Source organism: Lacerta agilis, chromosome 1 (assembly GCF_009819535.1).
Source record: "Lacerta agilis isolate rLacAgi1 chromosome 1, rLacAgi1.pri, whole genome shotgun sequence".
Classification (NCBI taxonomy): domain Eukaryota; kingdom Metazoa; phylum Chordata; class Lepidosauria; order Squamata; family Lacertidae; genus Lacerta; species Lacerta agilis.
The window spans coordinates 47,867,779-47,884,563 of NC_046312.1; the positions used below are offsets into that span (position 1 = coordinate 47,867,779).

The 16,785-nt window shown below is 40.3% G+C and overlaps 1 protein-coding gene across 49 annotated transcripts in view; it reads right to left on the reverse strand.

The window, feature by feature from the left end:
• Positions 1-462: 462 nt before the first annotated feature.
• The window catches only part of MADD (MAP kinase activating death domain), a 78,870-nt gene continuing 62,547 nt past the window's right edge, over positions 463-16,785 (reverse strand). For 25 of the 49 annotated variants that reach the window (XM_033148100.1, XM_033148380.1, XM_033148337.1 and 22 more), the window contains 6 exons: positions 16,525-16,597; positions 15,357-15,463; positions 11,485-11,493; positions 11,163-11,232; positions 4,423-4,469; positions 463-2,029 (listed from right to left, as the gene is read on the reverse strand). In XM_033148100.1, the coding sequence (XP_033003991.1) occupies positions 1,922-2,029; positions 4,423-4,469; positions 11,163-11,232; positions 11,485-11,493; positions 15,357-15,463; positions 16,525-16,597 (414 nt within the window). In that variant the 3' untranslated portion in view covers positions 463-1,921. The remainder of the gene's footprint in view (positions 2,030-4,422; positions 4,470-11,162; positions 11,233-11,484; positions 11,494-15,356; positions 15,464-16,524; positions 16,598-16,785) is intronic. The other 24 variants (XM_033148407.1, XM_033148459.1, XM_033148467.1 and 21 more) reach the window with 2 other exon arrangements.

Genomic DNA, 16,785 nt, shown 5'->3' on the forward strand with positions numbered 1-16,785 from the left:
CAGACTCTTTTTATGTATGTTATGGCTTTTGTTCCCTGAATCCATCTTTACAATCCATGGGTGAAGCTGGGGGGGCATCAGTAAAAATCAATAAAATCAATACAGATCTGAAGTTCTCTCTCTCTGTCTCTGAAGCTCCCAAACTGCCAATGGAATACATAATACAAACTGTTATACAAAATTATACTGAGAGTATCATATGGAATGTATGCAGGTATAAAATATTTGCCAGCTACTGAATTAACAATGAAATCATTTCATACGACTGATTTCTCTCAAGCCTGCTTATTCCTCCCACTTGTGCAAGGAGAGTGCTCTTTTGGCTAGATAATAAGATCAATTAGTATATAAGCATATTATATAGGGCCTCCTCAGTCACATGTTTTGGCTTTATTTGAAACTTAAATCACTAAATTTAAACAGTAAGCAAAACTAATGCAGCTCAAACCACAAGAGTCAATGGTGGTTTAATGGTAGTTTATTTTCACATTCACACAACTGTACACTTTTCTATAAATAGATGTGGTGCTGAAATATGTACATCTTTGCTCCCTCCCTGGCAACTCATTCATAATACACAGTCCATTGAACAGCCACACAAACCAAGCTGCATGGAACAATCCCAATGATTTCTGGAGGCAGATTGCCAATAAACCTTGTGAACTCATATGGTACTCCAATATGAGTCAGAGAAGTCAGTCAGGTGTTCTACAGTTTGTTATATACTGCAGATCCTCTCTTTCAAGTACCCTGGTGCATGTTTGCATTAGAGTCCAGTACAGTCCATGAAAAAATAAAAGGCATATTCAATATTCATTTTTCAGCTTACTTAGAAATAAAAATAATAATCAAATGATACTTTACCTGGGAGGGAGGCTTCATTGCACAGTAGCACGGTGTTTGCAAAATTCTTTAATATACATGTACAATTTGACAGAAGCAATGGCTAAAAGGAGACTTGGAATGAGGATAAACAGTGCTATGGACAAACATTTGCATCCTCACAACCATTTTATGATTTGATGTGTTTCCAACAATATACAACAGAATTATAGGGTGCTCTAAATACTGAAGCTTTATGTGAGTATGTAATGATTTAATCAATAGCACTGTGTTGATTTTGGTGGTGATGGTGGTGGAGAGTTGCCTTTCTTCACTTAATTCTAGACGTTTACCATGAAGAGGTCTATCACTATGAGCATGTACTACAGAACTGAACTGGAATGTCAGCAAAATGTTAGTCTCCTGTTTAAAAGAATATGTACAGTACATGCACACTGGACAGCATCATCCTTCCTGTGCCTTGATTTCCACCCATTCCTCTGAAGACACAATGACCAGACATGTGTGTAGTTTTGCTTCCACTCTCAAAGAACCATGCCTTTCTGTGGAATGGGTTGAAGCAGCTTGCAGACAAAAAAGGGCTGTGTGAAAGGAATTCCATGCTGACAAAGTTAAGTCTGGAGAGCAAGGAACAAAATAATGTACAGTAAAGCACATTAGCAGCAGCAGCAGCAGCAACAACAACGGGTGATCCAGGCAACACTGAGTTGCTTTCATCGCATACATAACAGAAAATATGAAAACATAGGCTTGATTCTATAAATAAATAAAAAGTCAAACAATGGTACCACTGTAAAATAAAGAAAGCTGAACCTCACGTGAGCAAATCGTCTGGGACAGCTAATTCCAAGAGCATGGCCAGAGCAGACCACACTCAGTTCTAGAAAGGATGCCAAGAAGTGCTGGAGAAGAACAGCTTCAGCACACAAATGAATAGTTAAGTCTGACTTTTGTAAAGGGGACTTGCAGGGCCATAGATAAACAAACAAGTTTTCATAAGAGATGGTTATGTGAGCTCCAATAACAGCCATAGAAAAGGGAGTATTACAGGCCAATGAATTTCCAGTGATGGTGTTGATCAGCTGGACACTGGGCGAGGTGGCTTGCTTTTGCTTTCTGCTTCTTTCCCACGAACTGCAGCCACATAAGAGAAGAGACACAATACGGAGTAGCAGATCTCATGAGCCTAGAAGACATTAGGAAAGACAACAGTGAAGGTTTGAGTAATTAAATGTCTCTGGACTATATTTATTGCATACCATAGAGTTCCCTTACTTCGAGAGCAATTATAGAAAGCTCCAATAGATGAGATGTAGAATCATAGAGTTGGATGAGACCACAAGGGCCATCCAGTCCAACCCCCTGCCAAGCAGGAAACACCATCAAAGCATTCCTGACAGATGGCTGTCAAGCCTCTGCTTAAAGACCTCCAAAGAAATTGTAATGCCTTGAAATTGGTGATTCATCTATCTCATCCATTCATATAAGGCTAAAGAATGCCAACTGTTTCAGCCTCAAATAAATTAAGGCAATAACAGGTATAATGTTTTTCCAGCTATGGAGACTATCTGCAGTGCCCTTACTTGCATTTAAAATGGAGCATTCAAGTGAGTGACCCAAGGGTCATATGTGGCCCTCAATGCCTTTTTTTAGCACCCCACTACCAGCCCTGGTGCTGCCTTCCCAAAGTGGAGTGACAGAGTCCTAGAGTCCTCCTTCCTCATTCCCAAATCCTAGTTTGTGCTTCCCCAGCTTTGGGGAGGCAGTGTGAGGGCTGTGCCGGGGGGGGGGGGGTGGGGTGTCATATTATGCCCTTGCTCCCCCTGCCCCATGCAATAAGGCAGTGTGCAGCCTGAGAGTTCTGTGTCAAAGTATTCTTGTGGCCAAGCTGGTATGAAAAGTTGGACTGCCCTAATTTAAAACATACCTTTGCTCTTCAAGGTTGAATTCTAAAAAGACTGGCTCTGTGTAAACTGTTTATGCATGGAGCTTATTAAATTCTGTGATAGGAAGGACATCTAATTTGGAAGCCCTTTTCAAGCATTCCTGAGGGATCCTGCCTTATGCCACTGAGATAAGGTTGGTCTGGAAATAGTGGGAAGCTCCACCTCCTAGATGACAGAATTGGATGTCAGACCTTGTCTGCTGCCAAAAGGGGGTGCATTCTCAGAAGTCAGACTGCCCTACTGTTACTAGGGAGGCAAAGTAAAATCAAGAGATGAATCAGTGCTTAAATGAACAACCATGCAGTGCTTTACAAAAGATAAAGGGGAGGAGGGAGCAGCTTGCTTGGAGCATTATAGAGGGGCAAGGTTGGCATTCCATTCACTGAAATGCACATATATCATTTCAGCTGCAAAACTAGTAAATATTTATTGTTTGTTTGTTTGTGGTAATAATTGCTTTTGCTTTTTAGTCTTTCACTTACACATCTGTAAGATCACAATTGAGTAGGGATGATGCCCTCCTGAATTTCTTATGCCTTTTGTGGTCCCTTGTATCATAAATACCTATTAACTGGAAACTCAGTGAAAATATTGGGAGGGGTGCTGCAAAACTAGGAGGAAGCTGGGTTTGCACTGCAACTGAGGTGCCTGACAAACATCATGTTTCTATATTAAATCTGTCTTCATCCTGAGTAGATGACTTCACAAAGTGAAAGTACTAGTTACACAAGAGTGCAACCATTTTATGTGCCATCCAGACTCTGCCTGGCCGCAAAAGACTTTTATGCAATAATAATAATTAAAAAAAACTCGTTTGAGTTTGCAGCAAAGCATCAGGAGATCTATGGAGGCAATGTTTAAAGGAAATGATACTAAAATTCCACCTACAGGTTCAATATTATACACAGAGTGAAAATGGTATGTGGAAGGTCTATTTCTTATTCTAGGTCATAGCCCAAACATATTGTTAACCACATTGTTATTAAATTTTTTGTTTTCAGATTAATTCAAAAGCTCTCAAGTGGTAATCATTAATATAGTTATGTTCTCTGTGATCCTAAGCCAGTACGTGTAGCATCTTTTAACTCTATAATTAACTTTAAAGTCTTGTATTTAAGATTATCATGTTTTATTAGCTCAAACAGCAAGTCCTCCTAGTTTCTGGGAAATTGGGTTGGAAAGGTAAACATTAATTAGCAGTTGTCCCATTTTCTAGATGCTGATTGAGGTCTTTAATAAACCAATTATTTTATACTTTATAGTTGAAGTAATCAGATAAAATGTAAACCATCAAATTTTGTTAGTCTCTCTCTTACGCTTTCTCTCTCAGCAAACTTAATTCTGTAGAAGCCCTAGTTTGCTTTCTGAAGTTCAACACAAAAATAAGCTGAAAAGCATCATTAGAATACACACAAAAAGTGTAGGCTTGTACATTCCTTCAGTCCTTAAATTTTTATTCTCTTCATTTTGAAACTGATCATAACCATACTTCCCCAGAAGCTTCCATTGAAGTGATGTTGTCTAACTTGGAAAATCAGCAAGATGGAGAGCAGTCTGAATGCTGAAATGCCACAGGGTGGACATGATAAGAAAACCTTTGAGAAATAACCAGAAGACATAGCAGATGACTCACCATTGGCGTCTTGTACTTGTGGCTCACCACTTCTTTAGTTTCAGGAACTAAAACCGGACGGGCAAGAGACAAAACAAAGAGTTCAAAAAACGACAGGGAAAATTGAGAGGTATAGTACAATGTTCCCAAAGGCAAGAGGAAAGGAAATGTGCAATGAGCTGCAGGGGAAAAAAGCACTCAGAATCACAGAATTGTAGAGCTGGAAGGGACCCCAAGGGTCATCTAGTCCAACCCCCTGCGATGCAGGAATCTCAACTAAACAATCCTTTTTTACTAATACTAAACTTTACTCATTCTTTTTTCTTTCTACCATTAAACATTGACCTGTACCTTTGCTGGTGCCATTAGTTCTTGCTTTAGAGAAAGTTCCAAAGGAAGATGCATTTGGCAGGCACCATCTTAAGAGCCTAAATACTTCGGTTCAATCATTTGTCAATGTGGCAGACTTGGTTTCAGATTTTCCCTGTACATCAGCAACAGCAGATACATATTCCATTCTTATATAAACAAGCCAAAATTTACTTATGGATATTAAAAAGTAAATGCCAGGAGGACCAACTTCTATTCCCTCTACAATAAGGAAGCAAAAGTAACAACCAAGGAAATACTGCTCTACTTTTATCACATTCAAATTTACCACATCAAAAGCTTGTGCATTAGTAATTTCTGACCTGAATAACACTACTAAACAACTACAGGCGTCCCTCCAACTTACGCGCGATTGACCACATATGCGAGCAGCACTGGGAAATAAATAAATAGACTCAAACCAGGAAATGGCAGGATTGTGCTGGAGAGTCCTCGTAACTCACGAGGAGGCCCTTCCCAGGGACTGAAGAGGACTTCAGTGAGGGCAGAGGAAGCCCCAAAGAGACCACAGACACAGCAGGGCTTTGTTTAGGCTGCTCAGCCTCCCCGCCTAGCAGCTGACACACATGGTAGCAAGTCACCACTGCTTTTCTGCGCATCCTCTAGCCTCCAAGTGGCCCCAGAGCTTCAACGTTAGTTTAAGAGAGAGTTGTGTGCAGAGAGAGCTGGTGAGCAGGTAAAAATGGGCGTTCAGAGGTTTTAGGGAGTATTCCCCACTTATGTGATTTTTGCTTATGCGCACGGGGGCCCCAGAACGTAACTCAAATGTAAGTGGGGGGGGGGAGACGCATGTATATTCTAAAGTCAAATGATTATGGAATGATTTTGAATCTTTTCTTTGCAAAACATCTCAGATTTTCTAGGTCAACATAAAACAACTGAAGGAAAGAACCACGTTCCCCCCAAAAGGAATCCATGTATTTATCATGGGGAAAGATAAAGTATCTTATCATATAAACCCTGATATCACCTACTAAGACAGAATAAATGAATAGGCAATCTATGAACAAATGAATGCCGTATAAATGCTTATGTGGGGAAACAATATAACTCAAACAAACCCTTTCATACACGAGAACAAATGCTATCCAGGAGAAGGTCAATACAAAAGGATAAAAAACTAACCAATATTACAATGAGTCATAACTCTGATACAAAACTATGTGCCAGCAGCTAGAACACAGGGCATTGTGGCATCAACATTTCTGGAAAGTTTTTAGGAAAATCCCACATATTTAATATATGTACATGCCCAAAAGACACTACTCCATGCCACCAGGAACTAGATGAACAGCAAGATCTCACTCTAAACTACTTTACTTATTGGTATCAAATAATTCTGATACCAACTCAGTATCCCCATAAAAATAATTTAAACAACTAAAACCTGCTATATCATCACAAAAAGGAATAAAAAAGGATTAACACATTTCTGAGCTTGGAGTTAGTATGATCATTTGAAAGGCAAGTATATCCGCCAGAAGGAACTGAAGTCAAGAAGCTTGGACCAAACAGAAGGGGAGTTGCAAAGCCCCTGGTTTTAGAAAGGGGACCATCATGCTCACTAAATCCCCCTGTTCCCCAACTCCAAAAATGAAAATATGTTTTAGAAAGGAAATTGGAAGAGAACTGGGCGTAGGGTGGGTGGTTTACAAAGGCCAAAAAAAGTTTGGTGGGGGCAGGGGGATAAAACATTAGTACTAAACCACAGAGCCTAGGGCTTGCCGAACGGAAGGTCGGCAGTTCAAATCCCCACTATGGGGTGAGCTCCCATTGTTCGGTCCCAGCTCCTGCCCATCTAGCAAGTAGATAAATAGGTATTGCTCCGGCAGGAAGGTAAACGGCATTTCCGTGCGCTGCTCTGGTTTGCCAGAAGCAGCTTAGTAATGCTGGCCACATGACCTGGAAGCTGTCTGCGGACAAACACCGGCTCCCTTGACCTATAGAGCGAGATGAGCGCCACAACCCCAGAGTCGTCCGCAACTGGACCTTTACCTTTACTGCATAGTATTAACAAACAAACCAAAAACAAGCTACAATATGGGCATCTGATTTCTGAAGCTTTTACAGTTAGAAGGGTGAAAGAAATAAGTACACAAGTGCCATCCTGCTTCTTCTTGCCCTGTGAATAAGAATACAAAGTACTAACAAAGGATTGGGACCATGGGCAACACTTTACCTGCTGGAGGATGAAGGTTTTCATAGCAGCAACAGTGAAGGGGTCGCCAAAAAGTTAAGCACAAATACATAGCAGTAACTCAAATCTCAGAGCCAAGGCCTGGTGCTTCCTACTTTCTCTAAGCCTTCCAGGAACACACTATAACCCAGCTATACACCCTAAGATCTCCAACTTCTACATTGTCCTTTGTAATGTGGTCTTGGATAACATGAGAAACATAAAAACAACCAAGCTGACAAAACGAAGATCAAGCAATGTAAAGTATAATCAGTGTGACCTACAGAACAATCTTATTACTCATTGGTTAGCTAATTATTTTGGATGGCTAGTAAAAACTATAACTCTTCCTATTAGGAGAAAGGAGGAAAATTTGCTATAGCAATTGTGGACTCTGTGTACTACTACTTTCATACTTTCAAATGCAGCTGATAATGTCTTATTTTGAAATTATCAAAACATGAGATAATTATGTATTATACACAAGTCTTGAGTCTATTGTCTATAGTCATTGTAATTTGGGCTTCAATGCCTATCAGACACAAACTTACTGAAACAAAGATGGAGAAACTGTGGCTCTTTGCTGGACCATAACTCTTTATAGTCTCTCACCCTGGCCGCATTTATCAGGTTCTTCCTCGCAGGCCAAATTTGACAGGTGGCCAAAGCTGCCCATCTGCTGATCACCTGATGTCACAAATGATATCAGGTGATTGGGTGCTTTGAAATCAGCCAAGTCCCACCCCTACTTGCCCTGCCATTGACATCAGGTGTAGGCCAGGTGGACCTGGTGTGCACAAATCAGCTTGCAGGCCAAATGGGGAAGCCTCATGGGATGCATCTGGCCCATGGACCAGAGGCTGCCAACCCTGTTCTAACTAAGTAAACAATCACATAGCACTAGGACTCCTGATCCAGATCAGGGCCATATCATAGGGAAGAAGGGATGAAACCTTTCTCCTGTGCCTTTTCCTTGATCTAGATCCTGCTTTTTGTAAAGACAGAGTAGTTTTCAGTGTTTAAATTCATACATGCCATTTGACATAACTGAATATTTTCTAATACTGTAGTTTTGCTATAGGAAAATTAATGCGAAGAAGCAAGCCACATAAGAACAGTTTCATGAAAGCCTGTTGCTCTTCACCTTTTCTATCTTTTTTTTTTTTGGAAGCCAAACAATTTTGAAGAAATATTTAAAAGATTATGTGGTTTACTGGACCTATTAAAGCAGGGGTCCCCAAACTAAGGCCCAGGGGTCGGGTGGGGCCCAATCGCCTTCTAAATGTGGCCCGCGGATGGTCTGGGATTCAGCGTGTTTTTACGTGAGTAGAATGTGTCCTTTTATTTAAAATGCATCTCTGGGTTATTTGTGGGGCCTGCCTGGTGTTTTTACATGAGTAGAATGTGTGCTTTTATTTAAAATGCATCTCTGGGTTATTTCTGGGGCATAGGAATTCGTTCATATTTTTTTTCAAAATATAGTCCGGCCCCCCACAAGGTCTAAGGGACAGTGGACCGGCCCCCTGCTGAAAAAGTTTGCTGACCCCTGTATTAAAGCCTTCTTTGGACAGGCCAAGACTGCAACAACATATTTCTTTCCAGGCGAATTTATTGTGGAATTGGTGATGATCACCAACACAAGTTTTTTAGAGTGTCCTCATGGCATTGTCATCAAACTTTCAGCCCATTTTTTTATATTTAATACAGATTTCCCCTTAACCTAGAAAATATACATAAAATTAACCTCTAAATACATCTTCAGGCACTTCTGGTCTGAAAGCTCATTAGCTTTTGGTGTGTGGTTTATTATGTGGTGGCATTTTGGTAGGTAGTCTCTGTCACATCCCTAGTCATTTCACCTGCAGTGGTCCCCAGTACCACTGGAATACTATTTCCACCGATTGCTGCATGCTGAAGGCTTGCCTGTTTTAGAGAATCTAGTTTCTCAGTACCATCACATCATGGAGGGAGATTGCCTTTGAGACTAAATGGAGTAGATACAGGCTTTTTTAATCATTCATGCCCAAGTCTTATGGTAAATTTCACTCTTGCACAAGACCTCAGTGCTAAAAATTAAAATCCAAGTGAACAAATGAAAAAGAATATGGCTCTCACTACCACAAAAAGCACAGTCCTCTATTTTACTCATTGTGAAACCAGATAAATGGCTGGATACGACTGGTAATGTGTGCTCTTGTACTCTTCTGTACTTCCTGGGATTTTTATCATATATAAAAAAGATACACACATACTGTATACACGTATATTCAAACTAGAAAAAGGAGAATGGAGAGGGTGGGAGGAGTGCACGAAACTCAGCTCAGATACATTCTGTCAAACTCTGCCCAATGTGGTGGATGGCAAGTGGCAGAATAGAATTAACATTGATGACTGCAAATGGAAATGTGTGGCTATTGTGTCAAATGCACAACCAACCAAATCAAATCTGAAGGACCAATTCTGTGGTATAAGGCTACTCTCTGGAAGCAACCAAACAGTACTTTCACAGCAGAAAGGGTCTCCCAAAGCGAAATGAACTGGAATATTGACCAGCAATTTCTCTGATCAGTCACTCTGAGTATCAGTTGAGAATTTATGTGAATCCCATGCAATGACCTATGGTGCAGTGCAGATGGCATGGACTGCTTACAAACTGCTATAGAGTTTGGCGTACCTGACCTGCTGACATACTCTCAAAAGATGTCTTGGAGAAACATCTTCAGAAGATGGAATTCACTTTTACGTTAACATGCCCCCACATTTCAGTGAATTTGAAAAGAAAAATGATTATTGATATATGGAACTTCATAAATTGGAATAAATTTGGAACATCCATAAATATGGAACTTTAAATTGCCCTGACACTCACTTCATGTAGCAGAAGTTCTTTACCTAGCTATCCCTTTCCCAGCTCTTCTTTTCCCATCAGAATAAGTTCCTTGTCAAAACAAAACAAATCACTATGCTGAATTTACTGTATTCATCAAAGTTTTCTTAAGCAGCAAAAAAGTTAAGATGTTAGCCTCATTTCACCTCAGATCAAATACAAATCAAAGTGTAGACATGATAGACTGTTGCAGAACATACAGCAAGAATCCTCTAACACACTGAACTAGCAAATTATTGTGGCCTAAGATTCATGATCCAGAGCCCACTTCAGCAAAACCAATGCAATGCATCAATATTCTCTGAATGTTACATCCAGTAACAGCCTAACTACTATAGAAAGATAGCCTAGTTTAAAAACAAAAACACACTACACTAATTGCTGGTCCCCATCCCCATCTGCACTGGACAACCTCAGGGAAGTCCGCTATGTCCTGCTGGTCTCTCTCTCTCTCTCTCTCTCTCTCTCTCTCTCTCTCTCTCACCCACCCACCCACACCCACACGTTTCTTCCTGATAGCAACAGGAAGCATTCCTCAGTAACAGGAAAAATATACAAGGCAGTCACTCATTCTTGTACCCACATACACTCACCACACACATAAAAACCGCAGATGTACATGCAACTCTCTCTCCCTCTCGCACACTCACTCATACACACACTTCACTTCATACACTTCATACCTGCATTTCTCCCTGTCTCTCTGTCCAAGTGCATCTCTCACAGATATGGGTGTCCACAGGAATTTTTCCATTGGGGGAGGCAAAGTAAAGCACTGAAAGGATGAAGCAGCCAATTTCTCCCCCAAAATGGGAAGTTTTGCCTTATATCTCAGGTTCTAAAATTGCTAGAAATGTACTTTAAAAAAGAAAGGAATCTGGGGATTATACTTCATCCTGGGGACACTAAAAAGGCTTTCGTATATGCCATGGTGTGATGTATTGTACTCAGATTCTTGGGCAAGTAACTTGTTCTTTTTGACCAGGCAGATCCCCATAGTAGCTGCTTTGTGGTGGGGCCTGTAAGAGTTGCTCAAATTCCTAAATATGCCCACATACCCAAAAGGTTGGTGACTCCAGATTTAAAATCTTGTTATCTAAGCTTAAGAATGCCTCAAGTTGACTCATGTCTTCTCCAGTTCTAATAACCTGTTTAGACACAATTTATGCTGCTTCCCCTGAACTTTCCCTGCCGCCCCCCCCCCAAGAAAAATCTATCAAAAAGATACAGTTCTGCCTCATGGAGAGGATTAGAAATTTGAGTTACTGCCATGTGAGTACAAACCTAATATCAAAATAATGTAATTACCAAATTCTTCCAGGATAAAGACTCCTCGCACTGTATTGCACTTTTTAATGTGATTCAGCTCTATGAAAACCTGAAAGAAAAGAGGAGGAAGACACATGATTAGAATAAAGAAGGCAATGTCAAAATAAAACAAGAACAAAAAGCACACCACAGCAGTTATAACTTGGAATGTTGTAGCACATACTACCAGTTCAACTATAGTTTACTACTTAAATCAAAAGAAAGAGAAATTGGAAAATAAAAATCCAAAAATTGCCACAATGCTAGAAATCAAGGAACAACTTAAAAGGCTAAGAAGCTAAGACAGCAGAAGATGGAGTACCTTCCGCTCCTTGCAGGAGGAGAAAGCATGGAAGAGAAACGAAAGAGTTAGTAACTCTTGACATATCCAACATTGCTACCCCCTTCAGGCACTCAACTGAGTTACAGCAAAAAGAAAAACCAACACACTTTGAAATGAAACAAAAGGAGGGACACAGACTGTTTCCAGATTTGGTCTGTCATTTGTGGTCTTGCCCCATCCCATTAAACGTCTGCCTCTCCATGCATCCTCCTCCGGCACAGAGGGCAGGCAAGAGGTGCCATGCTTCCCACCCAAACCAAGGGTTTTTCTTCTATATTTCCACACGTGGTGATGCTCAAGATTTACAGACTGCAGATTACACTAAGTGCTAAAACAAAGGGAGGTTGAGAAAAAATGAAGCAGCAGGTTTTCACTTCTCTGACTCAGAAACCCAAGTGTGTGAAAACAAATAAGCTATCTTATTACAATAGTCCATTCAACACTCAAAGTAGCTTCTCAAACATCCATGCGCATCTTGGAAAGTGCAATCACAGCTGTTTCATTCAGGACGAGGGGTAATACATGGCCTATGTGGAAAAGTACAGGAGGAAAATCAGAATATCTCTATACTAAGATCTCTCCAAACAATGGCAAAATCCCAGGTGTTTTTCTATTAGCACTATAATTACACTAGCATACATAAAGTGTCAATATTATGATATGCCATTCCCAAAGAATGGAAGGATAGTCTCTTTACAGGGATAGGATGGGAGAGATAAGTAGGAGACTGCTTTATTAAAGGAAGATAGCCTGCTTTGTTCCTTAAAAAATGCACTTAAAAATCTAGCAGTTTCTCATTTTAAAAAGTATAGTACTAAGTCCTAGGAAAAGATGCAACATCCCTGAAACAGAAATGCTTCTTGAGGGAAAGATGTTCCCCAACTAACTGAATAACAATATGTTTATTATGTTGTATATTGTGTAACTGACAAAGTCCTTAGAATCATTCATTTATCAGAAAAATAAATAAAAAGCTTACAAGGGAGGATTACACCTATCTCTATCCTTTTCTATTTTACCAGAATCTGCAATCTCAGTGTTTACCCTGTGTATGGCTGCAAAAAATAGGTTGTCAATCTTTGAGAAATAAGTTTCTAAATCCGGGCAATACCACAAGAAAGGGCTTGTTATTTGGGCAAAAGACAGAATACCTATCATGCTAGAGTCCATTTGGGTTTACAGTTTTGTGGTGCTTTGAGAATCTACTGCTGCACATGGGACTACAGATTGCAACAGTGGACAAAATTATATCCCCAGAGCATGGTTTAAGGATACTGTATTCATGATTCTGCTACTGTACTTCTTTGGCAAACCACTGGGAACCCTGTGTAAATTATCTTGTTTCCATGATGGAATAAAGGCATGAAAGGTATGTACAATTCAGTTGACACAGTCCCCCAAACAGCTTAAATACACAGAGAAGTGTGAATTAGAATACACTTAGAATAAATGGTGAGTTAGAACAGTGTTTTTCAACCTTTTTTGAGCAAAGGCACACTTGTTTCATGAAAAAAATCATGAGGCACACCACCATTAGAAAATGTTAAAAAATTTAACTCTGTGCCTATATTGACTATATATAAAGTAATTCTCTTGATTTTTTCAATTTTTCCCACGGCACACCAGGCAACATCTCGCGGCACACTAGTGTGCCGCGGAACAGTGGTTGAAAAACACTGAGTTAGAATACACTTGAAAATTTATATAGAATTGACTTGCTTTATTCCAAGGCTCAAGTGGCAAGTTATGAGTCAGCTATAGGATTCCAAACTCTGTGCATTATCACATGGGTGTAGCCAAGGGGAGGGCAGGGGGGCAGCTGCTCCCCTAAATTAATACCAACCATTACAAATCTGAGGTTCTGCCCCATATAACAAAAGCCTGCCCCTAACAAAATCCTGGCTACGCTCATGCATTATAGTGCTTGAACAGGGTGCTAGGGAGATTTGCAAGGGAGAACCAGCATGTAAGATTGAGATGTTAAATCCTTCCACTGCCCCTGTATTATCTCCTGAAAATCCCTGCCTTACTGTTGTTAACCAATTTCCCCCAGTTCAATTCCAAGACCAGAAGCCAGACCAACTGGGGGGAACAGCTAGTGGAGGGAGGTATTTACAGGGGGAATCAATAGGTGCCAGAAGGTTTACACACACCACTGCTGCCCACTGATTCTCCCCAAGAAAAGTCCCAATTCATGCAGTCGTGTCACCCTGGCAAACACAGGTTTGGGTAGACACATTTGATGAGATAGCCCAAATGGTTAGAAATTCATGGAAATCAGGTTTATACACAATGACTTCTGATCACCACTTTCTGTGCTTCATTAGCTACGCTCCCCCCGCCCATGTATTCAAAGTAGCAAATGCTCCATCATTGTTGAAAAGTTGAGTATGCAATCCCACAGAGCCATTTCTGCTGAAAAGCATCTTGCTTCTTGAGCAGTGCAAGTGGCTATACTGGAAAGTTTAAAAAAACACATACACACAAAAACCTCCACCTGTATGTAATATTTCTCCCCAGCATATGTGAACAGCTTCGCTGAATCTCAGCCTAGGGCTCCTAGGGACACCAGTAGAACTTAGAAAAAAACTTAGAAAAACAACAACAGAACACTGCACAAAAGACTGACTGACAAATTTAACTCTCTCCCCATCTCTCTCTCTCTCTCTCTCTTTCTTTCTCTCTCTCTCTCTCTCACATACACACACACACCCAACCCTAAAATTGATTCCACAGCATATGCAAAACAAACATGAACACCAAGCAAAAGAAAAACAATGATCAAGAGAAGCAAAAAAGAAAACACATCCAGAGAAAAGAACAGAGTGGCACACAATTCCATTTGTGTTTCCTCTATACCCAGAGATAATGCTAGATTTAAAAAGGGAATAAATAATTATGCCTGTATCTTTATGAGAAAAATTGTTTCTGTCCAATTTATTGAACAGCCTCCGCTTTTAACCACAGATGAACAAGGGCACTGCCCTGCCCCACCCACTGAGGGGGGGCAGCCACGTGACGTGTCAGGCGACACCACCTGGTGTACACTCGGCAGGGGCAGGACTCATAGAAGGTGATCTTTGCGCTTGCTCATCCCAGCCCCAACCCAGCTCCTGGGCGGAGGCTGGAGCTGGGGCACGCAGAGGACACCCAGCAGCAGCCCCCTCAATACTGGGGGGCTGAAGCCCCTTGCACCCCATATACTGGGTGCCCCCGCAGATGAATTACACATGATGCAGGAGCAACAAGCTTTCTTTTTAAAAAAAATTGCTAATGCCAATTTTAGTTCATTTTTTCACACAACAATATTTGTCACGAATCCACCAAACTTAAATGGTGAGCAAATTGCTCCATAAGGCTGGACAGTTATTTTTTTTAATTAAAAAACCAGTGTTTTTTGCTACGTCCATACAATTTACCTAAGTGTTCCAAGACTTAAGTGTTGTTAGAAATTGTTCTGGAAATCCAATGTAAGCAAACCTCACCATCAGCTGAATTGCATTTTCTTTTCCAGTTTGAAAGAACAAAACACATCTATAGCATCATTAAGATTGACTAAACAACCCCATATGCTGGTTGCAGAAAAACTAAAGCTCATTTAAAGAATTATTTGGGTTAGGACCATTATTTTTGTTGTTAATTTATGGATTCTGCGTACTAATATATGGAGTTAATATTTCATTCGGAGACAGATACTACATAATTTTAATACTAACACTGAGATTCTCTTAACTGTGGAGGAAAATAATTGTCTTTCTCCTTCACCTTCCCAAGGGAAGAGGAAACACATTTATTGGTGCACTTTAAGAAGCTCCATGCTCAAATACTCTTGTTGAAGGGTTCTTTCCTACCTGACTGTGCATGAATTTCAGATTAATCCCTTCCAGTGTGACTTGGAGAAGCCCCCCTTCACCAGTTTTCATATCCTGCACTGGGAATTCCCCACCCAGTTCAGGGCCTGCAATGTAAAAGGAAAACAGAAAAAAGGAGGAAAATGCTTCCCAATACAAAGTGATTTACATACACAGAAAAACATAGGACACTGTATTTAGAGGAGGATCCCAGAAGCAAACCCTTTCCTCAAAACAGTGCCATAGCACTTCTGATTTCTATAGCATGGATAACAAGAAGCAATATAGAGAAGCTACCGTAACTAGATGTCTGCAAAGACTGGTACTTTAGAGATTGTGATATGTTTTGTCATTTATGCCTATTAAATTCTTATGAAGGATAACCAAAGAGCTCAGGCCTCAAGCAGTAGCCTAGCATTTTATTATGTTACTATAATGCCTCACTCACAAGCCACACAACACAAGGGCCAATCTGTTGATGTTCCTGCAACTTTGTACTGTTTTGTTCTGGCCTGGTGGGCGACAATTTTGCTGTCTCTTGCACTGTTATTTTCAGTGTGGACAAATGATGTGCTAATGTTACACTTGAAATTGGGAGTGGTTTTAGTCTGCACAATCATTTTGGTAATCTTTCTGCCACATTGCCGTCTTTAGCAGGAGAAAGGCTCTGTGAGCAGGAAATAAGTGACATTTCCTCCATTTCCTTATAAGCTATCTGCACACCTATGAGTTGTGAACAAATGTGGATTAAAAATAATTGTCTGCAAATGTCTACATGTGTAGCTGTGTACAATTTTGCTAGTGGCGCTTAAGACTTCTGCAAAGGATCAGATGTGTATCTTGAATCTTCTCTTCCACCAAGCCCCACAAATATCCTAAAGACCCAAAATCTCTTAGCACCTCCAAGAGCAACCATGTCCTAGTCATATGGCTGCTAAGCTCAATATTCCATATTACTGCAATATCAGGGGAAATAAATAATGTTTATTTCTCCCCTGGCAATTCCTTGGAGGAAAGTAAAATTCCTTTTGGGCATCAGCATTTCCAGAGTGAAAAAGAGGGGTAGTATTCTCAGACCCTTTAATATAAAGGACAGCATACACCCAAAAACTCTTTGAAAAAGTTGTGGCACTTGCCAAAGTTCATCTATGCCCATTAAGGCTCTTACCAGGTTTTGTGCTTTGTTGTCTTGCCGCTGCTCGCTCCATGCTGTCTTTTACACAATAATATAATTCCCGGCACTACAATGGAAATAAATAAATAAATAAATATGTTTTCTGCAGATACATAATGGAGATACATAAAACACAGAGTTAATAAAGTGGTGAGAACTTAACAGCACAAAGAAAAATAAAGCATACAAACAAACATTTCTAAGTACATATTCATTATCTGCCACATTTCCTCCAAGCAGCTCAACTTCTTGAAG